Here is a 26,343-nt window from a genome sequence, read left to right on the forward strand (position 1 = left end):
GCTTGTAAATAGGTAGAAGACGCTGATATTATTTGTTATTCACTCTGTTATTTATGGCCTGTTGCAGATTATATGATGTGTAGAAATTGAACACATTCATGATTTACTGAAATTCAGAGTTGTCATAGTTTACTTGGTTGGCTATACAGCAGTGTCATACTTTACTAGGTTGGCTATACAGCAGTAAGGTTGTGATAAGGGAAGAATGTCTAGCTTACTCACTAACTATTCCGCAAAAGGTTAAGGATCGTTATTCTAGAAGCAGCTGTATCGCTAGCTTGCAGAAAAGTGGATATTTCGAGGCAGATTGTAGGTAACTTTCTGGACCTACTTAGGTAAAGGCCAAAATGAAGTCAGCCATCCCGGAGTTCTATATATCTCTGGCTGATTATTATAATAGTAGCCTGTTATTGATTTTAAAACCTCATTTGCGGCGCCGTGTGATGACTTTATCAAGGACACTTTGCATTTTATTGAGCATCGAGTGAGCGTCTGCATTCTGCATATAGGTTTACTGTGGGGGATATTTTATTGTTAACCAATGGCGAGAAAAAAACGGGAGGAGTTACCTTTGTTGAGTTGTCATATCTTGCCCCTATCATGCAAACGATGTTGAATGAGGTCACATACCAAGAGACTAATTTTAATATTAATATATAATTACAGATAAGACTGATGTCTTTATTCCACAACCCACAGAACACTTGGAATTGATTAAACACATTGTTAGGCACTGACTGGAAATGAGGACTGGAAATAAGGACCATGAAATAGATCAAATCGATATAAGACACCTGCTGAATGACGTCTGTAACCTGACATCGAAACAGCTGATAATAATCGCTTTGCATTGGCGCATCTAATGCTATAATCATTTAGAAATTTCCGACATCCATCATGAAATGATTTCTCTTCCAGCCATTTAGTTTTGAGTAATTGATCCCTAACGAGGCCGACGAATATAATATATCAATACCGCCGCAAATAAACATGTTGCTTATCATGAACAAATATTTTCGCGATATATATTTGAAGACACACGGCCGCCGCACACTCGTTCGCACAACCGTTGGAAAATAGGTCATTTGTCTTGAATTGAGCTCAGCATTGGTACGGCAGAAACATCCGGTCAGTGTATCAAACTTCAGGAATTGCATTTTTAGATGTCTCTTAGTTTAACGATCGCTCATTAGCGTCATGGTTGACAATATGATATATACGCCTGATTTGAAGACTTTGATGCTGGAATGATCCACAGCGGCAATTGACTATTGGGTCACGCATTGCAGTATAGAATAGACGACTGAGATATAGGCAGTTGGGTTCACATGATCAGGTGATGCCTTCTATACTGGCGACGCGATGGAATCATCTAATGGAAACACTTTAATGGTTATAAGAATTTCAACAAAATACGCAAGCCTTCTAGTTCAGGTCTATCCATAGGCTCTTTAGTATTGCACGTGTTTAAATTCAACGGACACAATATATCCACATTCTATAACTGTCCAAACGACGACGGTTTCGGGGGTTCCTGCCACTCCATAACGTATACGTCGACGATATCGGATGCAAATCATCTGTACGGTCATACTGCGTGTATTATCGAAATATAGAATGATTTTACAACGTTTAGAAAAAGTACAATATTTCTATTTTTAAAGATATTTTTAAAGACTGTTTAAAACGAGTTTTAAACAAAGTGTTTTATGACACCATTCGTTTTCGATACAGCATCCATTGTAGTAGAATAGTTATTAAACTCGAAGACTTTTCGGGTGTCTCTTTGCAAGAGTTAACGGCACAATAAAGGGATTTAAACAGATTTAAAAGCAAAACCCAAAAGGCAAAGTATTACGCAACTTCAAAACCACAGACCATGAAATTTGCACTGTATAACAATGGCAACAATAACAAGCTTTGAAGTATACGGCACTATAGTACCAGCGCAATTCGTAAATAAACAGTTGCAAACAAGAAACAAAACAAACTAATGAGAAATTTGTAAGTTATAGAGAAAATATTTTTATCTGCGTAAAATAGGCTTGGACAATTGAAAAATGGTAGACTCCAACACTTTTAAATCATTAAATGAAACAAAGATCTGCCTCGCGCAATGACAGCGAACATATTGTCAATAGACTTATGTGCACAGACGAGGTTTTCACTTAAATTTTGACCAATCGGCGAAGCATATGCTTGGTAGTCGTAACAACAATATGTTTTGGCAGCTAATTTGCAGTGGCGTGCGAGATCTATAAGGTCATTTGCGCATGTTTTTGAGCGAATCAATTTGGGAATATGCTGCTTTATACGCTCAAACATTCGTTTTACATGTAACTCTAGTGTTTTAGGTATTATATGGAAAAATTGGAAAATAATATCAGACCTTATCAAGGTATAGAAATCTGCTGATTGAAAAACAAGTGGGATGCAGTACCATATAGCAATAAGTAATAAACGGCCATAAAATAATCAGACACCGACTTGGCCCTAGAAATCAAGGGAATGTCTGTCCATCCATCGATCTTGCTGCATGTGCTAGATAACGCAAGGTAAATAGAGATACATGAAAAACTTGCCTATTATTTAGGAATAGAACATATTTAAATATTGCAATTCAAAATATACGTTGTCACTATCAGTATATCAATTGAATAAAGGGAAGCGATCTTGTTGCGATGAATGTGCGGATCGAGAAGAAAGTCACATCTGGTCGGAAACGGCATCGTAAAGATCATTCATCATGTGTCATGAAGGGCAAGCAATCGTGGTTCATAACAAATATGTAAAGTTTAAATTATGCGGCAACAAGAACCGGGTATATCAGTCAAGAAGACGACCGTAGTGCCAAATGAATAAATACACCCATCCCCGATACTCAAAAATGGAAACGAAACATGGAATTTATTTGTGTTATTCCGATTATTAGGTTGCTATTTCTGTTATCTAGTCAATTGCCACCCAATTTTCCTATCTGTTTACTTTTTATTCCTTTTACATAGAGTTTTAGTTTGTGCTGAGATTTTGAAACTTACTATGAAAGACTGACATAATTTTAATAGAAATTGGCTGATCTGATAATTTTAATAGTAATGTTTATATATATGATGTCTCGAATATCTGTATATACTATACGTAGCCTATGCCTATATAATCTAATTCGGATGTCATTGTATGGATTGGATGAGTCGATTTGATAACAGCCGGAGTCTTCTACCCTCATTGTTTGCTCGCTAACTCGAACGAAATGGAATTGCGGCAATATTGGAATATTTTAAAGATTTTCGTTGTACTGTCAAGTTGTCGGCTCCTTATAACAAAACAGCATCGTAAGTACAAATTCACCATTTATTTGACTTAAACGAATCGAAGAGATGATGTGATATCGTGGAAAATGCCTGGCTCGACTCAGACGGATTACAAGAATGTACGTCATCGACATAGAGTTTATCCAAAAATAAACTTGAATTACGTAGCAAGAGTTCCGAATCGTCGACTCCTACCAAAACTACACTTAGTATGTACGTCATCGACATAGAGCTTATCCAAAAATAAACTTGAATTACGTAGCGAGAGTTCCGAATCGTCGACTCCTGCCAAAACTACACTTAGTATGTACGTCATCGACATAGAGCTTATCCAAAAATAAACTTGAAATACGTAGCAAGAGTTCCGAATCGTCGTCTCCTACCAAAACTACACTTAGTATTTTTTCTGTATATCTTCATTGACCAACTAGCCCTAGCACGAGGATGTTTTCGAATCCTTGGTGATTAAGTCAAGTTGAACCACGATAAAATTATGACTCGGATCATGGCTTGAGTTATCAGCACCCTGATTGATAGTGAATCACCATTGGTATCCATGACAATGTAATTGCATATCAATTTAGATATCTCGACTTTGTACTCAGCTCCTGTGATATTGGACAATTTGACGTGTTGCGAGGTATCGAGGCGATGCAACAAAAGAGAATTCGGTGATCCCATGCATTCTAGCAAATCACCTACTTCAAATCAGAGTTGGATCAATTGTAATTTGTAATTGAGCTGAATGTAATTAATTACATGTTTTCATGTAATTGTAATTGTAATTGTAGTTGCAGCATTTCTGTTTTGTGTAATTGTAATTGTAATTTGATGAAAATTTTGCTCAATTACAATCTCAATTACATTGTTCTGGAAACCTGACAATCACAACATAAAGTAATGAATCAATCATTTATTTGCCACACCAGTGAGAATCCGGTACGGACCAGGATGAGGGGCCGCAAGGCCTTAATAGTACACAGGCGCCACCTGTAATAATTAGCCTATTTACATTGGTGTTCGATGCGTGCCGCGTTATAACTAGATAATTCAGCCATGCTAAACTGTTTCCCATACTTCAGTAGCAACGCGGATATTACAATATAGGCTAAACCAGTGGTTGTCAAACTGGCGCGCGTGCCCCCCTTGGGCGGCGTGAAAGCATCTGAAGGGTAGCGCAAAGCTCCGGTAAACTGAAATTTTTTCCGCGCTTGGCGCGATTCACCTCCATTTCATAGTTATTGCTCTGTGTATAGTCGGTATCTCATATTGGATAATTCTCTCATCAACAGTCATAACCTTCCATACCATCAAACTATCTGTAAGGATTGCTAACATTCTGGTGGCATTGTGTGATATGACGATAAGGGGGATACGAAATATTTCACTGTCAGAAAGGGGGGCGTGTCTAGAAAAGTTAGAGAACCAGTGGGCTAAACTAAATCTTGATATTTCAAAAATGGATCAACAGCAAATAAACTCTTCTGAAACCTGTGCTGATCCATTTCCCCCACCACGGTCAGAGTTTTATTTTTAAATCTCTGACCAGTACCGAGGCTTGCTGCAACAATTGCAAAAAGAAATTTAAGTTTCCAACCAAGGCTTCATCAAACTTGATCACGCATTTGTTGAGATGTTATCCCAATTTTACCTCCAATCTTGGCCAAATCTGCTGGGGCCAGAATTTGTCGCCCCCTAATATTCATCAAATGCAATCTAACAGTTTCCGAGCAAGTTAAAATGTAAATGCGAACCAAAATGTTGTAATTCGTAGCTATCAGGAGGTTCTTTCCGTTTGCATTTATTGTAATTTTACACATCTTATCGGCATCATCCTTATCGCTGACGCCTTACCAATTACATTTCATTATCCTCACTCAGCTCTGAATAGCCTAATCGTTTGATTACATTTCATTGACTGTCCTGTAGCCTATTCGCTGTCAGTCGCTCAAACTTTTGGTTGTTAACCGTCGCTTGAAACATTTTTCTGTGTTTTTAGTTTTCAGTACTCATGATTAGGAATAGTTCGAATAAGTTCGGGTTCTTTTTAAATAAAGGGTATTCTACGCATCATGAATGAAACATGAATACTGAACAGCTTGAGATTGTTGCTAATTACGTCGCTACGGCTGTCAAAGAACACCTCTCTACCGAATCAATTACATGTTTCACAGTAATTGTAATTGTAATCAATTACAAATTTAACAGTAATTGTAATTGTAATTTGACATTTTTAGCATTGAGTAATTGTAATTGTAATGTAATTGAAACATTCAAGAAAGTAATTGTAATTGTAATTGAACTGAATTATTGAAATTGATCCAACTCTGCTTCAAATTTTGCTTCAAAAATTACCATATGATGGGACTTTTCCTGAAACTCACGATTGTATATGCAGATATCGGTGAAGTCCGTATGTGGCAGGTCGACGAAGGGATTCGTACGATCGGCGCTAACGTCACCATCGTGACTAATTTCACGTTTTCGTGCGGCAAAACCGTATGGATTTGGTTGTATGCAGAAAATACCAAGACAAAGGTACAGCCAGTATACTATAGCAGTGCTCTTCAACCTTTTTCGTCGTGGTACACCCTTTTAACATTTTCTCAAAACTCGTACACCCCTGACCGTTTAATACACCGATGACGCAGAAAGCCGCATTTTGATTACATATACAATACGTCCGGATTCCAGGGAGTCGCCATGGTGCATGGACGACAAATGCTTATATCAAATTTGATACTGGGAACTTAACACCGCGGAAAGCCCTTGTGGTGTTCTGTGCCTTCACTTATCTTTTGAGATATGCAATGCGCAAATTTTCTTATTGTAGAAGCAAAACACCCCAGCAGGCTTACAATATATAATATATGTACCAAAATCGCGAGTATAAATGTCAAGAAAAGACACTATAATTATGTGTGTAGTCGCGCGGAGCGCGAAATCTTTGCCCCTTGAATGGATTTCATCGAAATTGTTGGTAGTTTCACATATTATTGTCAATAATTTATTAATTCTCAGCTCACGTGATCAGATTAGCCTGTAGAGCTGATGGAGGGTGTCTTCGAAAATATTGGGTACAATATTAATGATGATGCATCTCCCGGTTCTTATTAATCACATAGTTGCATGTTGTTATTTTTTGGCCTCCCACCAGGATTGTTTGTATTGCTATTGATAATATTTTTATTACACATCAATGACAGTGGCGATAATCGGCTGTTTAGAATTTGTGCGCCACGACAGTGCAGTTCCTGAAGTTTAGTGTCTTTGCTTTGGGTAATAAAAACGACTTTCGCTTAAACGCGCACTTCCATTCTTCATTCTCTCTCGCTAACGCGCGTCCACTTTCAGGACTCTGCTGCTGACTTTGGAGCTCAGCTCACTCTTCTTCTAGGCTTTTCAAGACGCTACGTTAACAGGGGGGTAGGCGACGAGGAGCCTAGATAAACCTCCGACACATAGAAACATGACAGAGCCGAGACTCGAACCAGCAACAATTGGTTGCATAATGACGGCCGCCAACACACCCTAATTTAAATAAGCGTAGAAGGTCGCGAAATTGTGGCTGAATGAGGCCGTACGTCCGCAGGTTGAGCACCCCTGGCCTAGCCGAAATAAGAATGAACATTTGAGCAAGGCTGCAACGTATAGGAAATGCTAAATACGAATCAGGGATCGGTAGGTTACTGGACCACCATCTAACGCAGTGGTTCGCTAACTCGCTCCCCTGGCTGCGCAAGCATGTATTCTGCGCTATTCATAAGCTGGCCGCAGGAAGCACCAATTCAAAATGTCCGTGCTGTAGCGGTGGTTTCCTCGAGAATCATCAGACAGATATCGCAAGCTGAACACATGCTAACTCTACCCTACTCTACACGAAGGCAGTATTAAGTCCATTACCAAAAGTTAAATGATTAGAAACATTTGCCTATGACATCACATTGTAGGATATTACACATCCAGTCAATCTGTTTTGAAGCATAAACTGGCGTATTTATTGTGATAGCTATAGTCATCGTGTCATCGGTTCATCATAATGTGGATCTGGTACACCCCTGTAGACCCAATCCGAGTGGTACACGCTTTACAAATTAGGGTACACCGTGGGGTGTACGAAACACCCGGTTGAAGAGCACTACCATATTGCTCATTAACCAGTGCGTCAACCTGTAGGCCTACTGACGCATAAACCTGCCTTTGTGATAGCTAGCCATCGGATCATTGTATTTCGGATCTGGTACACCCCTGTACACCCCATCCGAGTGGTACACCCTTTGAAAATTCTGGTACACCCTAGGGTGTACGAAAACCCCGGTTGAAGAGCACTGTACTATAGTAATAGTTGAACTGTGGGACAGCTCATAAGAATCGTAACTTAGATTGTTATGAAATCATTTGCTCTATTTGCTTTATTTTGATCATGGATTACTCACACTACGTACGTAGGTTACGTATTACCGGTACATAGATACACTAGACTTCAAAGTAAACCCACTTCTGGATCAGTTTACACACAAGTTTATTCCAACCATCAACATTCATAAACAGATTTTATAGTCTAAATTCCAAAGCACCTTTCGCTGCATTTGGTCTGCAGATCGCACAATGCCCGGGCCTGGCCTATCTGCTAAGTGAATTTAGCAAAACTCGAAATATCGAATTTAGGAACTGGTAATTTTTAATCCGAAATAGGATATATTACGGTCTCATTTCGAATCCACATTAAAATAATTCAAGCTCTAATGTTGCGTGGCTATATTTTTTATAATGTCATTAGTACATGTTCGGGTTTCAATAGGGACGTCACATTTCTTCAACAAAGAGTTGGACCTGAACTTCTATTTTCAATTTATCGTAATGCCGTACCACCATGAGCTCTCAAAGCATACTCATCAAATCAAGGAATCCCACTTCCAGGTTGAAGAAAGGAGATATCACGACTGCGAGCTTGAAAAGACTTCCATTAAAGTCGATGAATATCCGCACCTCAATATCAGGTAATATTTTGGGCTATACTCCTAGGAATAAATTTCCCTCCCGCTAATTCTTTCTTGAAGGATATTAACATTGTAGCTGTTTACCACAGCGACTGATTTAATACAAATAGGAAACGTGTGAACGCCAGGCAACTCGTTATGAAAATCGAATTGACGAGTGTCATATTTGTACAGCGCAAACAGCTTTTACCGCGTATCTAATGCATTAGATATCGACTTTCGCTGTATTTTATACCAGTGGTTCTCAACCGCCGGTCCGGTCCTCCAGGTATATTGCAACTTTATACCTCAATTTAAAGATGCAATATGTTGAATGCTTTTCCATTGATAAAGCAATAAAAACATCAAATTATAAACTGATTCAAAATTCGTGAGGAAACATTAGGTCCTCGCCATCTCTTCCGCGTAACCGGGTTCTCACAAAAAGCCTGGAAGTAGGCCGTGCTACAAGTCGATAGATACGGAATCAAAAATAAGGAATATCAGCCTGGTGTAAATGATCATAGTAGTTGACAAACTCCACGAACAAAAGAAATTAGGTCTGGAAACAAGTTCAAGCTGTGTCATTCGATGATTTCAATATCTTTTCTCGATATAACAGACAGTAGATCATGAAATGATAACATGCAACGAAGTAATTATTCCAACAGAAAATCTGATAATTCGGAGTGAATAAAAAAATCATATCAATAAATATGCAATTACCAATATTATTGACCAATTTAGTCAGGAATTGTAGAACATTCCATCGCTTGGTGAGATTAGATGACATGAACTCTTCCTACTCTGAGTAGAATATGGCTGTGCACACAAATACTGGTTAAAACATCCATTCAACTGTGGGCTATTGGGGCGACGAAACCACCAAGAAGCTTGATTTATCACCGTCTGTCGAAGTGGAGGGCCAGGTATAACTGTTGTCACGTGTTTTCGTGTGGTGGTAGATATCAGAGTGGCCTACTTCTGAAGGAAGTCGGAAATGAGCATGGTAGGAAGAAAAAGCGCTTTGTGGTGTCGCTATTGTCGACAAAGATTCGAGTTGGTGTGATCGATTGAATCCGCGGCCTCCGGCGCAAAAGACTGTAAAAGACTCTCGGCAGGAGTACGCTTATCTGGGCAATGCAATTTTACCTCGACTCGGCAGAATCGCTACCGTAAATCATACGGATGCGATCATGAACACAATTAAGTACGATTAAAACCCTTAAGACGTCACCCTCTATTGCCACATGCTGGTAACAACGGTTCTGAACAATGTTCCGAGTAAGGTGCGCGCGTGCGCAATTGCGCAATGCTGACACGGTCTCACGCACAGACAATCAAAGCTGCGCTCAAACAATCCGACGTGACGACCTTTTTTCAGTCCTTACGCACTGCTGTCCAAGGAACCGCGTAGTGAGCTGGTGAGTGTTCGATGACTTGTGAAAAATTAGAGGGAACATTGGTCCTGAACGTTACATTTTGGGTTTATTACAATTTTGGAAAGTCCACCGGCCCGTTAAATATATTTTTTTAAATTTTACCGATGCGAGAGTAGGAAAAGGTTGAGCACCAATGCTGCACTATAAAAAAATAACCTCGATTTACCGCGAAATGTTTGGAAGCACGGTAGCCAGACATTTCGTGGTCATGTAACATTACCGTAAGACAATGTAAATTTAACTTACACTGGTCCGGTAATTTCTCTTTACACGGCAGACTGTAATGTTACAGTCACCTCCGGCATATCTAATCTACATGTTCTCCGGTACATTTGCGATGAAATGGTTATCGATGGAAAGGTATTGCTGCTGGAGGTCTAACTAATTTTTCTTCAGGAGACATGCAGTAGCACGAGTGGTTTCAAAAAAAGGTGAATAAATTCCACCACCGGGAATTGTTCTTTTTCTCGTCCCCATTCCTTTTGTGTAACTAGTATCTTGCAGTTCCAGTAAAAAGAATTCATGCGTCAGTCGCTATATTAAGCAAAGTTCCTAACCTAGACATGACATTATAAAGACTAAGACAAATAGGCTAACAAAAATATAACATGTTTTGAAGTACCGGCACTGGTACATGGTGTGATGACGGCGCCGCATTTTACATGATATAGCAGAGATTCATGACTTACTTTATCTAATGCATTGAAGCAAAAGGTTACCTATTTGAGGTGGCATGTGGGCCAAACATATCCAGCAATGGATGAAAACATCTTTATGCCATGACCCGAAAATGACGTTAACAAGTCAACAGTTTCAACTCCACCGCGGCGGAGTATCTGGTGTCTGGGAAATCTCTGTAAATTTTACAACGAATTACCGGTCGCAGCCAATAACTGAACGTAGCTTGTAATTTTATATTTTGATATGTAATTTTACCTTAATTTAGCTGTGAAGTCAAGTTACCAGAATTTCTTCGCAAAATTACTGACAGTTACTCGTTACTGTAGTTTACCGGGCTATTGGCAAAATTAATTATCTTCAAAATCGCTGCAGCCAATGTATATGGGGAACTGAATGTTACTGATATATCATTCTCGTGGTGATTTGACCTGATTCAACCTCGTTTGCGAAACTGGGGTCTGTCATACGGAAATTGGTGACCCTAGTACCAATTTCGGTATAGTATATAGTAGGGTACAAGAAACAACTGGCAATCGTAGCTAATGTGGTTTTACTCCATGGCCATTATATTATATTATAAGGCTATGGCTATACGGCCGGTCTCGCTGGTTACATTCGTTGTCACGGATAGAACTGATGAGTTAGAAAATCAGTTTAGGATGTATAATATTGATTGGGAAACTAGAAATATCAGCACCGCACGCGCAGTTGATCATTTGTTAATGGTGGACAAGGCGACCTTTATGGGTTACATTAGGTTACCGTTACGCGTTACTGGGTTTCTGAGATTCGTTGTAAACAACCAACGCGCAACTGTGACATCACAAGCAGCGTCTGGTTAAGTAAGTACAGTAAGTAGTGAACAACACTTGGAATAAATATCAATTTATACGAGATTAGATGAAAAAGAAAGGGACTATATGTAATAATAAATGTTTCTGCTTGGAAAACACGACCTAGATCAAACATTATAACGTGGCCAGTAAATATTATTGGTGGCATATGTGAGCGGATGAATATATCACTTATTTCGAAATCGCCTGAGTGTCGTCTGACCAGTGGCCGTTATTGAGATTTGAGCAAAGGGTAAGGCGAAGCTTATTGTGCTTGAAGAAAGTGGACACGATCGTTGAAGATTGCTAGGAATGCTGAATGGGGTAGGCCTACGCATCGTAAAAGGTACAGTACTACATAGCATTTGTTACCGTGAATATCTGCGACTGTGCACACCACCGGGATGACTTTGATTTCATGATTGAAATATTTCATTCGCCGCATTTTCTGTTCTATTTTGAGATATTAGTCGACTTATATAGTGACCTGTGCCACCACATACTCCGCCGCGGAGTAGTTGAAACTGTTGGTTTCTTACTGTCATTTTCAGGCCATACCGTAGAGATGTTTTCATTCACTGCTGGATTTGTTTGGCACACACGCCACCTCAAATGAGGAACCTTTTGCTTCAATACATTAGATAAAGTATGTCTTGAATCTCTGCTATATAATGTAAAATGCGGAGCCGTCATCGCACAATGTACCAGTACCGGTACTTCGAAACATGTTATATTTTTGTTAGCCCATTTGTCTTAGTCTTTTTAATGTCATGTCTAGGTTAGCAACTTTGCTTAATATAGCGACTTATGCATGAATTCTTTTCAGTGGAACTGCTTGTTACACAGAAGGAATGAGGAAGAGAAAGAGAAACAACTGGAAGTTTGGCCGGTGGTGGAATTAATTCACCTTTTCTTGAGACCACTCGTGTTACTGCATGTCTCCTAAAGAAGAATTAGACCTCCAGCAGCAATACTTTTCCATCGATAACCATTTCATCGTGAATCATGAATGAATATACAGTTTGTACCAATGTCGTTTTCGGAGTGTGAAGAAACTTTTCCGATATTTTAGCATCGCGTTGCTTTGCGATAGGTATGGATGTACGCGAATTTACAAGCTGGTATGTAGTCCTGATTTACACGGACAGCATGTAGGTAGGTAGGCGGTAAAATGACAGTCTCGGTCGTAAATGTACAGGAGAAGATGTAGATTGGATATACCGCGGGAGACTGTAACATTACAGTCTGGTGTGTAAAGTCAGATTACCAGACGAATGTAAGTTAAATTTACGTTGACTAACGGTAATGTTATATTACCACGAAATGTCTGGCTACCGTGCTTCCAAACATTTCGCGGTAAATCGAGGTTTTTATTTTTTACAGTGCAGATCACTGTATAAGTCGGCTAATATCTCAAAATAGAACAGAGAATGCGGCAAACGAATTATTTTAATCATAAAATCACAGTCATCCGGATGGTGTGCACAGTCGTAGTTATTCACGGTAACAAATACTATATGTAGTACTGTACCTTTTATGATGCGTATCCCATTCAGCATTCCTAAGAATCTTCAACGATCGTGTCCACTTTCTTCAAGCACAACAAGCTTCGCTCCACCCTTTGCCCAAATCTTGATAATTGCCAGACGACACCCGGACGATTTCGAAATAAGTGCTATTCATCCATCCGCTCACATATTCCACCAATAATATTCACTGACCACGTTATAATGTTTGATCTAGGTCGTTTTTTTTCATACAGAAACATCTATCATTACATATACCCCTTTTTTTTCCATCTAATTTCGTATAAATTGATATTTGTTCCATGTGTTGTTCACTACTTACTTAGGGGAGATGTGGTACCGATGGATCACTGGGACCGAAAATACTTTGAAAATTCTCTATGATAATTCCATGATTACACTCCGTGAATTTGTCTACCATTGCATGCTGGCAAAATCTTTCCTCACATACAAAAAAATTCGACGTGCGCGAGCTATGGGGTCTCTCACAGATGATTTTTGTTTTGGGGGGTGTAAACTAAATTTAGATCGACATATACATTTTTATTTGTAACCTTCAACACGAACAAACCATCAATCATTTTTATTGTGAAGTGTAGGGCTTGTATCAGGCTATATAATGACACCTATTATTTTTCTCATTACTTTCCTTGAGTGGACTTTTTTTCGATTCATGTATGAAATTCGCAGGGTGGGGACCGATGATACAATAGCCAAATCAAGCAAAATAATCAAGCATACTAATTATGAAACAAATGAAACAAGCCTACGTACAGAAAATCTTTATGTAATAATTGCATATGATGTTTTATCGCCACAACGAGGTATTTGGAAGTCACACTGTCGATTTTTGGGCAATATGTATGTACCCTCAAATTTATAAGTCCGAGCCTAAATCGAAACGTGATTTTACGACAACATTTGAGTTAATATATATTCTATTTTTGGACAGTTGCGACCAAACATTCTTCTTTGACTTTCTGTAGCTTAGATTATAATACTGAGCAAGAAAAGTAGTCACATTTGAGTTTTTTAGGGTTGATGTGTCATAGGTCCCGGGGTCGTGTGCCATTGGACCCACCGGGTGGGGACCGATGACACGTTCGAGCAACAAATTTTTAACGTCCATAAATATTTTTTGAAAAGACGGATATTCATGTGTATGTGAGCGATAGGTAGAGCTTGTATCAAAGTGTCGAGCCAGCAAAAGATATGCTGTTTTTGGCTGAACATTTCGGGGCCAGAGATCATTTTCCAATTTTTGATCCATCGGTACCACATCTCCCCTACTTACTTATTTACCGACTCCGCAGCCCTGCTTCCAACGCCACATTTTTGAAATATAAATATGCAAATTGCGTCATTTCGGGTGTGGAAATGTTTAGAATTAAATAATCCATTACCATCGATAGTAAATACCACCGCCGGGAAAAATAATACACTCATGTTCGAAATATTCGAAATTTGAAATACGGAACGAGTACTCAAGTAGGTGCGAGTTGTGAAAACGATCGTAATTCGTTCGCATGGATTGTCAAAAGCTGCAAATGGAGCGACGCGGCAGGTGTAGAGAGCTTGATTCATATTGATGCATCGCAGGATGTGTCGATTTTTGACAGAATAAGCAGTCGTCCTCATCACTGGATGTAAATGATAGTATTGATATGGAAATGCGATACTAATCCTTTGTTTACTCGAACACCCCGTTTTAGATATTATCATGGCATGGCGGCCTCCCTCATATTATAGGGCCCCTAGTTCAGTCGAAGAGCAATACGGAGAAGTTGTGACGGATACGGCTTTAACACCTTTGCGCGATTAGTATACGTTAATTAAAAATATTGCAGATCGTAAAAACGTCATATAGTGTAGGCCATAGCGTCATTTTCGGAAAATATAAGGCATTACTACACATGCTTTTATACTTCAACATGTATGTTCTCCAGACAAAAGAACTGAAACTATAATTAGAACTCAAAGTATAATACTCGTAAGAGAAAGAAAAATACAAATAGCACTTCTAAAAAGCAGAAAATATACGTCATGTCTTTTGTCCAGAAAGTTTCAACGGTGGTCTGCTAAAACAGGTCTATCGAACCCTAGACTGCTCAAGTGGGATATCGCTACACGATTGCTGTGGTAGGGTCAATTTGACCCCATCAGTTAATATGCTTTTTGTCTCACCAATTTCGCTATACAGCTGTATAATAACCTCTTGCATGACGTTATAACGATGCATGTCTGGCAAGAACAATCCGACCGCACATGAAAATAAGGCTCACATTTTTGCTCGTCTGGGGTCAATTTGACCCCAACCTGAGCAGTCTAGACCCACTATACCTGCAAAATCTGACCCATGCGCAATCAATAGCTCATTGCGGCGAGGTATTAGCGATAATCAGCTAATGCCTTATTCCAAATGATAGTGTATAACACCATTTAGGATTACATGTCTGGCAAGAACAATCCGACCGCACATGAAAATATGGCTCACCTTATTGCTCGTCTGGGGTCAATTTGACCCCAACCTGAGCAGTCTAGGGTAAAGTCCACTTTACCAGATTAGGACACGTCATGGGCTGGTAGTTATAACAGGTAATTACTGGTTTGCGAAACGGTAGTCACAAACGTTATGGGGACCATACTTACTTTGATGAAATATTTGATATAGGCGACAATGCGGTGTGAACAGAACCACGCAAACCGGTATCTAAATTACATTCAGCGATACATCCCTTAAAACATATTCGTCACTCCATATCTACTGTGCGCGAAGCGCAACAAAAATTCTGGGTGTTACAGGACTTCTATGAAAATTAAACGTTGGTGCTACGTGAAAACATCCCCGAAATTCCTTAGGCTATCTTTCTTATTATGGGATTAAACTACTTCTACTTGACAAACTGAAAATAGCGAAAAGTGAGTAAGTAGTTCACAAAATGTTACGAAGTAGAAGTAGAAGTACCGAAAATAATATCTAAGTTCCAGAAGTAGAGGAAAGCTACTTGAGTATTTCGAAAAAGTAGAAGTACTTCGCTACTGACCACCTTCGAGCATAACACCACGTCAACCTATTCGTTTCATCAGACCGTTTATGATGCACGATTGTCAGACAAATTAGGCGATCTAGAACGGTAGGGCTATAAATCAGACTACAAGCTGTAAAATGTCAAATGATAAGTTCAGCGACAGTGCAAACATCTGCACTGGAATCGACTTTTAATAAAATTCACCGACCGCGCTTGTGTCAGAAGAAGGAATTTTTAATCAATTTGAAAATTGGCCACTAGCTGCGCTCGCGGTTTGCCTGTGTTTCATGTTGTTTGTTTCGATGATGTCATGATTGGTTGCATACAACGTAACTAGATGCATGTTTTTAAATCCTTAATTCGCTGACGATTGCCCCTGAAGAGTGTCAGCTCAAAAATCTTCGGGGTTTAATATATTTCTGTCATTAATATATTATTAAAATGTATGTTAATGTTCTCTACCTCAAAGAGTCTCTTGAAATGCAGGTTGCAGAACCTTTTCGACTTTGCAAATAATTTTGACCTATTTGACGTGTAAAAAAATCGCTCTATTTAAAACATTTTCTCCCCCTATCGCCACCATGGGTATTTCCGTCCCCTTGGCTCCCAAAATAGCCCACTGGGGGCGATATCACCCAAACTAGGGAACCACTGGTTAACTGCTGATCCTTAATCCTAATTTCATGTAAGAGAAGGTGAAGCACATACAGGGTCACATTGGCACAACGTGAATACTTTTAGAACCTGACAGGAAAAATATGTATCGCTCCAATGATTTAGTAGCATCATATCAGCGGTGATCTTGATGTAGTTTGATTTCGCCAGGGCCTCTGCCTTTGCGAGAAAATGACGAGTTTCTTAAATTTGCTAACCTGCGTAGATTAACATCGCTACTTTTCGATCGTGTTTCAGGTGAATTCAGGTGTTTTGCTTGAAAATACTGCATAGATGAGTCAGAGCACTTATTAGTCGCCTTGTATGTTCTTCTAGCCGCAGAATTGCGGCTTTAAAATTTTCGAGTAGTTTCGCTCTAGAGATGTGGGTGGGCACATTGGGACAATTTGGCTGGGCATAGTGGTCCGATGATATGCAAAAGAAGCTTTTGCAAAATATATAAAAATCATCATACGAGTGCACAGAAACAAGATCGTCACCAATGCCCCCTTAAAACATGTATTGAAGTGTCACGCATCAAATGGAGGACAGTAAGGCTATTTTACCACTCTTATATTCAGTGTGAATCGACGAACTGCAGCGATGTAAATATAAACTTTGGAATATAAGCGTATACTGGTCTTGGAAACCTGTTAATCCATTATTTTCTTCAACAGTTCACAGTTTCTTGCTAACTAACGCGCCTGTGATTTTTTGATACCGTGCCATTTTGCCTAGCGCTTGTCCTATTGTATACCCCGCCTATGGGACAAAAAGGTACGCATTTCTCGTGGTTGTGCTTTCGTTATTTCCGTGCAGTGTTGGGATGACTCGAGTCATGACTTGACTCGAGTCACTTTGGAAAAATGACTTGACTTGACTTGACTCGGAGCTTCAAAAATGTGCATTGACTCGTGATTCGGAGCAAAATTTACGAGTCAATTTCAAGTCATTAAGTAAGCGGTGTCGAATAAATCACTGTATCTTGTGTATGTTCGGATTGTTCGAGATGCGTCGTTGTCACTTGTGAGAGCAACCAGTCATTCACTGATTGTACATTACAAGGTTCCTCCATTGTTAGATCAAAAATAAATTGACCGCAGATTAGAAAATTAATCTAAATAGCAATGTGTCTCTGTTTCGTAGACTGCTCAATGCTTACGTTGCCCATTGCTCAGATTTACCAATCCTCTTGTATGATTTAAATCGAACGAATGTATTGTGTGCGTTTATATTCTAACGAATGTGTAGATGGGTAGTGTAGGCTATTGTACCATATCAATTTGTTTCAACTTCTCGAAGCTTCGTATTAGGTCCTATATTTTGGCTGATAAGAACTGACTGTATAGTATGTAGCTGTACAGTGTACAGTTACTCACATATACTTTATTAGCAGTTCCACGTGTGCATGACGGATACACCGTCTTTTTGCATGTATATTTAACTAGATATTCGGTATTTGATCAGGATAAATGATTAATTAATCTGTCTTTCACACAGCTAGCAAAATGAAATGACTTTGAATCATCACCCATACTTCGAAAATTCAATTTGACTTGAATTGTGACTTGACTCGTGACTTGACTTGACTTGACTCGACTTGACTCGAGTCACCTTAAAAAAACGAGTGACTTGACTTGACTCGAGTCACCTTTGAAAATCGATTGACTTGACTTGACTCGAGTCAAAATTTGCAATGACTCGAGATGACTCGTGACTCGAAGGTGGTGACTTGATCCCAACACTGTTTCCGTGTACTTTTAAATCAATTTTTCTTTGGAGATATGGGTTTATATTCATACATCGTTTTACTGAAGTCCATTGGTATTTATGATTCAAAATATTTTATGACTAAAAATGTGATTTTAGCCCATTGCGTCTCACCCTCCCCTACAGAGAAGGAAGGACAATTCTATCCATGTGTACGAAATGCTCATTGATTAGAAGGTCATCCAAACATAAATACTGGCCTATTCTGGCCAGTGACTCTTGCGTCGGTGATGGATTCTTACACTGCTCTCCCACAAAGATGGAAAGATGGATAGCCTACTTGGTAGATACAAGTTATAGATAGGTTTCGGACAAATTTGATCATATAAAAGTTAAGAGATATGAGAAACATATAAGTGTGGTAAAGAATTTCTAGTTCAAATATAAATAGTCCACTACTCCACCTTTGTCGTAGTAGAATTATAAATTGGTTCAGGAGAAATACATTTCCTTTGTGTAAATAAAAGTACGATTTTAGAGCTTGACATATTGCTTTTTTGAAAAATAAATATATCCCACCAGGCCCAGTTCAGATTGATTGAATAACTAAGAACCACATGGGCTTTCTTTATCTATTCTTAATTATGGATGCATGCGCATTGCGCACATCGCAGTATAAAGGTAAAAATATAGGATTCACTACTAGGTTAAATATTTATGGGGTACAGACGGTTATTTATGCTTATTCGGGGGTATAGGTATCTCCCAAACTAAAGTCACTCTGGCAAAACTATTGATATATTCGCAATCAGCAATCATAAATCCCCAGCTAACGCTCCTGGATGTTTTGAAAAACATTTATATTTTTTCAATTTGTTGAGCAGTCTTATTATCGCTAAAAACAAATGAAAAGACACGAGTAATTATTCTAATACAGTGTTTCCTAAACATTTTATATCGCGACCCCAATCTCATTGTAGATGACATCTCGCGACTCAAATCTCACATATCAAAAATACTAATTTTTAAATCTTACTTAGCTTTGTCTTTACGGGCATGTATATGACATAAAGAACGCGCATAGTTGTGCCACCGACTTGTAAAGGCAATGGTTGTACGAAACAAAGCTCCATGAAGCGTGCTTGACCCATGCGATTTCATATTGGGGTGCATTCGTTTCCTCTGGAGCTCACATTTGCACTGCGTGTCTACTCAGATTGCAAGGATGGGACTATTTGGGGCCGAACATTTCGATCTAACATATCGATATTGGAGGTTTTGGCCAGCCAGCGACGATCAATTTTGATCAAGGTTTTATCACCGCTCAGCAATGCCGGGCCAATCCTACCGTTAATTGAAACCAATTTGTGTAATAAAAAGGTTGGCACATTTTCATTATCAGTCCATGTTATAGTAACGACATTTCTACTAGGGATGGTGTGAACGTGAGGTTCACGTTCGCGTTTTGTGTGTGAACCTCGGAAATTTAGAGGTTCGCGTTCACAACAGAACCTTGGTAGGTTCTGCACTGTGAACCTTTTTCATACATTACAATTTTCACTTCATTACAACATCGTTGGTTCAAATTTATTGCATTTCAACTGCAGGCCACTCTATGTGTGGCGCTATAGGCATAAAAAATCAACACTAAACGAGCATGTACCTTGACAATCTCAAAAGTTTTACTTGCTATGTTGCAAAAGTTTGCTCGAAATATCCAACTTTCCGTTTGTAAATATTTATTGACTCTCTGCTGCGAGCTTGACCCACAATCACAAAACATCACGATCGAAATAAGCTACCTAGTCAGCGAATGATGCTTATTCAACTAATCAATGTAGGAGGCGTATGGGGTCAATCTTGACTTCATATGCTTACTGGATCATTAAAACCAAAGGTGTTGGCTACTACCGTATAACTTGTTATTGGGGTAATATCGGTAGCAAGTATAGAAACCCGTTTCACACTCTGCTCAATATCAATGTAGCAATACTCAGACGCCGAATACATTTTTCGATCTGTCATACGAAAAAGGTGACCCGAGTCTGACTTGAGTCATCCTAACACTGCTACAAGGCTATAACCTGCATCTTCCTTTCCCGACGGCATATGCACATCATGCAGCCTATTCATGGTATGCATATACGCAGATCGTGTGTATGTATTCATGAGTCGGTGTATATGCCGCAAGAACATCAAGGACAAAAGTAAACTATGTCCCTTCCTTCCCTTATATTTCATGGTAAGTCCTCGTCAAAATTGTTGGCAAAGCGACGGAAGATATTGATTTTATGAGATTATTACATCATTTGATTGCTCCAATTGATACATTTGGCGACGTTTGAAACGTCAATATGTATTTGAGCATTGTGACGTAGTGTTGCCCGAGTCGTCGCTAGGTATCGTGTACATTAATATAGGCTATCATTTCATTGAAGGATAGGTTGGAATTAGCAATATGACGTCCCGTGACGTCATGAGGTTCACGTTCGTGTTCACACAGAACCTTTCAAAAAGGTTCGCGTTCACACGAACCTGAACCTTTTAGAGGTTCACACCATCCCTAATTTCTACGTCTCTCGCTTCGAACTACCTAGAACTACCGTGGCTTTTTGACGCATGTTGAATTTTCTTCGATTAAATGCATTCAACGGAGCTAAAAATCAGCACAAATCTCAGCAAGCGGCATCAGAAACCATTGTTTATTGCGCTCACAGCTACTTGCAATATTTCAGACACACCTTTGTGCAACACTTATATAACAAATCGCCGTTTTTTGGTGTAACATATAAGTGTTTTTCTGGTGCGCATTTGGTATTTAAGCACGTTCTTTAAAAATTTGGAGTAGGTTCCAGATCCGCTTTAGCCACATCACCATTCTTGGTTATTGCTGACAGTTCACAAAGCCTATCAGATAAGATTATGCAATCTCGCAACTAATCCTCGATTTGCATATTTTTGTCGTATCGGCCTTTTGGCAAGTAGAAGATCATTCACATTCTAAGAAAATATGCACGGACCATCGTCGACTTGTTGGTACCCTTATAAAATACTGCCTTACAACCTGGCCAATAATATCCCCCTGGTTATGTTTCGTTATAACATTTAACCGTCACTGGTTTTTTGTTGGTGTTGTTGCTGACGGAAACAGTTACCTCCGGTTGGAGTGAACTCAATATAGCCTATATGTGTACAACTTCGATCTCTACACTGGCATCTCGCCGTTACGCTTATCAACAAGATGATCGTTTTGAAAAGTGTGGCTACATGAAGCTGCCTGTGTTCCTTCTGGTCCTGGGTAGCTTCAAGCAACTTTTGACAATAGTGTGAATTGGGGCTTCATTTGCTTCTCCAAGCGTATACATCCACATTCACGTAACATTGTTTCAAGATGGATTACATCAGACTCTTCACATTACTATGCTTGGCAAATATATGGATTATAGAAGAGGGATCATGTCCTATCCTTGCCTAAATATGAGACGCCCTTGTACAAATGCTTGGTAGCAGCAGCGTCCACCATCTGACATTTTACCCCAATTATTTGCTGGCATTTCGACCATGTAATAAACGAAAACAATATTATCTTTATCGAGTCAACACCTTTTTTACTCCTTATGTCAATAGAAATCTCATGACTTCCATAAACCTGTTTGTCTGAGGGTCTGACTAAACATGATGCGCTCATGCCCTCAGTCTTCATATGCATTCAATTTACTAGACCTAGCTCCCTCTCCCCCCGAAGATCCATCTCGTAGACCAGAGCAAAGGCCCTTTGCCTGTACAACCCTTATATTAGTATGGACAATACAGATGTCGGCTTGGTCTAATGGTACATTGCAAATGTCATGTCCTGTAACACGCTGAGCTTCCGAAATATAATATTACAAAGATTTGGTGACTCGGAACGAGGAAGATCCACGGCCTTCTATTACAAGGGATGTTGTTGCTAGCACAGTTAGACCAAGTCGATATTAACAAAGTTCCGTTGTTACAAACGACTTTTCTGCGTTTAGCAGATAGCCTACATAACCACTGTCAAGAATATGAAACTGCGATGCCTTACGTGTGTATGCGATGCCTTATGTGTATAACTTTTTTATTTCTACTAGATGAGTGATGAAAATCATAGGTAAGGTGGGCTACATAAAATAAATAAAAGTCGAGAAGTTTCAGCCGAACAGCGTATAGGATTTGACTGAATGCCTGCTCTTCAAAAATGAAAATGCGTCAAAAAACCACTTGTTCGTTCTAGTGTTAAAGAATCCTACATAGTGACCTCGGAAATGCACAAACCACCATCGAATATCGCGCGATACACGACCAATATTTTTGTTGCGAGAAATTCAACAAATATCACATACATCATTACATTACTTACTGGTGCTGCCGTGTCCCAAAATTATACTCTTTCTTTGGTCACTACCCATACTTTGATAACCCCTTTTTTAATACATCATATGTGGTAAAAGATCCAATTTTGATCGCAGCTCTAGTTGATCGTAATAAATATATCATGTTCACATAAGTGTTATTATATCTTACCATATCGATGGTATGCGTAAAAACGGACGTGGATGATAATTATGAACCTCTATGGATTATAATCTGACTGCGCTCTTCATGTGATCGTAAAACGTGATTAATTGGATTGTCAGTCCTATGTTGAGAATATGACATTTCAGCATCGCAGAGGATCAGAGCAACATGATCAAAAAAGTCAGTGCCACGTGGTATTTTAGCGACCTGCCAGAAGATTATAACGGACTTGACTTGATTAGTGAATTGAAAATTCAAGAGGCTGAAGATACGGAGAAAGTGACGTTAAATGTCTCGGGTCAGTATTGTAGTTCTCTATAAAATTTATTAACTACGTTTGTGATCTAGTACTAAGTATTTAGTATTTAGCACTTGGCTACTTTCAGACCAGCCGTTTGTAGCTTACTCGTGACTCGAAGCATTTTTCGAGTCAATTTCGAGTCACCAAGTAATCGGTGACGACTAAGTCCATGTGAGCATCCAAACATTAAATGATTGCGGAGTCTGGTTTCGAGCCTTTGTCGAAATGTCACAAATAAATTGACCACAAACGACGGGTAGCATAATATAATAGTATTATATTCAAAGCAGTGTATTTACGTTCTATACCAGGGGTGATGCTCACAGTATAGGTCGCCACCAATGTTCCCTCTAAGCTGCGCTCTTGCGCATATGCGCAGTGCCGACACGGTCTCTGGGCACAGTTGCGCACATAAAATCCGATGTGATGCCCTTTTTTTTAGTCGTTGCGCACTGTTGTCCAAGGGTCTGCGCAGTGAGTTGGTGAGTGTGCGCAGAATCGTCAAAAATTAGAGGCAACATTGGTCGCCACCCAAATATGGGTGGCGAGGGTTATAAACTTGGGTCACGAAAGCACTAGAGCAGGGGTTCTCAAAGGGTGGGCCATGGCCCACTGGTGGGCCACAGAGCCTTTTGAGGTGGGCCACGAGGCTACTTAGAAAATTTTAGAACTAATGCAAGTTTAGTTTTATTAGTTATGTTAAACGCTAGAAATATATTCATAAACTTTTCATCCGACTTTGATGAGGCGTAGTGGCACGCATGGAGTCTGTATGTACCAGTCGAAAACGGGAGGAACAAACGGCGGCTTTTGACTATGACAACCTACGGCTAACAGCAACTAAAGTAATTTCGAGTATATGATAACTGGAAGGTAATGCTGAAGTAACCAAGTATTCCGCCAGGGTCATATGTCGTATGCCGTGGAAAGAGGGTGTGCAATAAACTCGGAATGAAGTGTAATTGATGTATAGATTTACTGTACTTCGGCAGGTCGTATTATTGCAAGACAAACATTGCCATAATTGAAAATTATTAGCAACTTCTGGTGAAGGTATACTGTACCACCGCAACGAATCGTAATGGATTGAAGATTTAGCGGAGCGCATTAATCTTTATAGCCGGTTTAAAATGTCCGGCCTGGAAATCATTGGAACATAATGTAAGAGTCACATGAATTGATTGCATCGTTGGATTGAATATTCTGACATTGCAACTTCAGTTGGTTTGGTACAAGACATAGCCTGCAATGTGCATTGTACAGCATGCATATTAAAAAACTCTTTCTCCACTTCTCTGTAGTAGTAGCACCCCATTCATTAATGAATTGTTTGAAGCTAGCCCAGAATGATTATACTTTTCCCCACAATAGTGGAACTAAAACCCTCATCACAAAGTGGATGCGGGAATTTGATCATTGTGTTTCGCGACGCGAATGGAGCAGCGGACGAACATAATATACGCAGGAGTTTTAGCCTATGATCTACGAGGGCAGTAACTGCCGCACCCAAACCCCCGATTGGGGGAGCTCGAAGGGGCCCAAGATTATTTCGTTGGTCGTTTGTTGAGGATAATTATTCAACTCGAAAATTTTCGTCGCGCTTCGCGCGATTTCATGTCCCTGGAGGTGTAGATTTAATTATAATCAGTAAATTAAGAGATAAATGCGCATATTTTAGACAAATAGGCATATCGTCGCCATCGACTACCACGCATTGAACAGGATTAAGAATCTAAGATAAGAGGTGGGCCACAGCACATTTTCAAACCGGAAAATGGGCCACGGCCAAGAAAGGGCTGAGAACCCCTGCACTACAGCGATCATTTAATATGCATGTAATATTTGCCGAATTTATCGCAACCAAAAATTTCTTCCTGCTTCGCGCGGTCTCGAGTGGATACTTCGCTGGTGTCTATACGCCCATTCATTGTTTTGGGTAGCATCACCAATAAACGGGAAACACAAAAAAATGGTTACGACACTATATGGCTTGATCATGAGTAATTGCGGACATTTGTATAACAAAAAATGTTCGATTTCATGATAAGATTTGTCCAATTGATCCAATTGAAGAATAATGACACAATAATGTCGAATTTATAAATAACATCAATCGAGCCAGAACACAGCAATAATGCAGCGTATAGAAACATTATGTCCGGTGGAACTCTTTCTGTCCGAAGAATCGGAAATTAAATTTGATTAGCGCTCTTGTTCATTGAGACCCTATGATTTGCCCCAAAGAAAATTGACTAAGGAATTGGAGTGGATTAGATCCATTCCCTCGAAAAATGGTTATCCTGATAGCATTATTGACTTGTCAATTGGGTACAAAATGTGACGACTTAGTCGACTGATAAAATTTGGACCAAACAAATGCCCAATCTATATCCACATTCCTTGGCTCGGCTCCATTTTGAACTTATTTATTAACTTAATTCTAACAAGTGTTGAATCTTCAATTGATTGGAATGCAACTCTGTTGCAATTTCCTTAGCGGTAGCTCTTGATAAGTGGCACTCAAAAAGTTTTTCGAGCTTCAATAAACGTTTATCATGAGCGTACTTTTTGAAAGCAGTGCTCAGATTGACTCGTGAATTTGGCTCCGAGTCACGTGTCAATCCACATTTCTGAAACGCCGAGACCAGTCAAGTCGAGTCACACGAGATAGTTGACTCGAGTCATCCCAACACTGTTGGTAGCTTGTAGTTTACCTAGAAGAAAAATTACCATTATATTGATTTGATTATGGTCCCTATTACCTAGTAATGGTCAGATACGTACCTTAACATAGGTGGCGCTTTAAAATCACGCTTCGATTGATCTGTTAATTTTTCACTGGGTGCGCATGCGCATTCTCGACCGAAGTCGCACTTTCTTCTATTTTGAAAAAAGAACTGAAATATTCAGAAATGAGTGGCCGATATCATCCGCGTAATTAGCATTCTTGAAATAGTCATTAGTATTGGATTTTCGTCTCCGCGACCCCGAGAATAGGCAAGCGACTCCAAGTTTGAGAAGCCCGGTTGTATTTGAGAAAAGTTGACTCCAAAGCACACAAGTTAAAGTGTAAACGGCCTCTCTCGACGACGCGAAATCGGTCTTCTCGATAATTTTCGCACAAACAGAATTATGCGAAATTGTTTCCCTGTGGTAATATTCATGGTTATTTGTCTGTCTGATACCAACTTTGGCGGGGGGGGGGGGTGAGTCAAGGTGAGTCGTCGATGCAGACCGCTCACACTGTTATTTGTAAGTGTCGGAGTAAATTTTTATCAAAATACGCTAACCTACCTCGCCTTGATTATTCGAAATTTCACGCCAATGACGTCATATTG

General features: G+C 39.5%; 1 protein-coding gene across 2 annotated transcripts in view; it reads left to right on the plus strand.

Moving 5' to 3' along the window:
* The first annotated feature begins 2,715 nt into the window (after positions 1–2,715).
* LOC145446430 (uncharacterized) overlaps positions 2,716–26,343 on the plus strand; it is a 33,878-nt gene continuing 10,250 nt past the window's right edge. The window contains exons 1-4 of one of the 2 annotated variants that reach the window (XM_080324717.1): positions 2,716–3,332; positions 5,710–5,849; positions 8,232–8,311; positions 22,851–23,002. In XM_080324717.1, the coding sequence (XP_080180843.1) occupies positions 3,251–3,332; positions 5,710–5,849; positions 8,232–8,311; positions 22,851–23,002 (454 nt within the window). In that variant the 5' untranslated portion in view covers positions 2,716–3,250. The remainder of the gene's footprint in view (positions 3,333–5,709; positions 5,850–8,231; positions 8,312–22,850; positions 23,003–26,343) is intronic. The other variant, XM_080324718.1, reaches the window with a different exon arrangement.

The sequence above is a fragment of the Botryllus schlosseri genome, chromosome 9 (assembly GCF_051294905.1).
Source record: "Botryllus schlosseri isolate E-star chromosome 9, Bs_hap1, whole genome shotgun sequence".
NCBI lineage: Eukaryota > Metazoa > Chordata > Ascidiacea > Stolidobranchia > Styelidae > Botryllus > Botryllus schlosseri.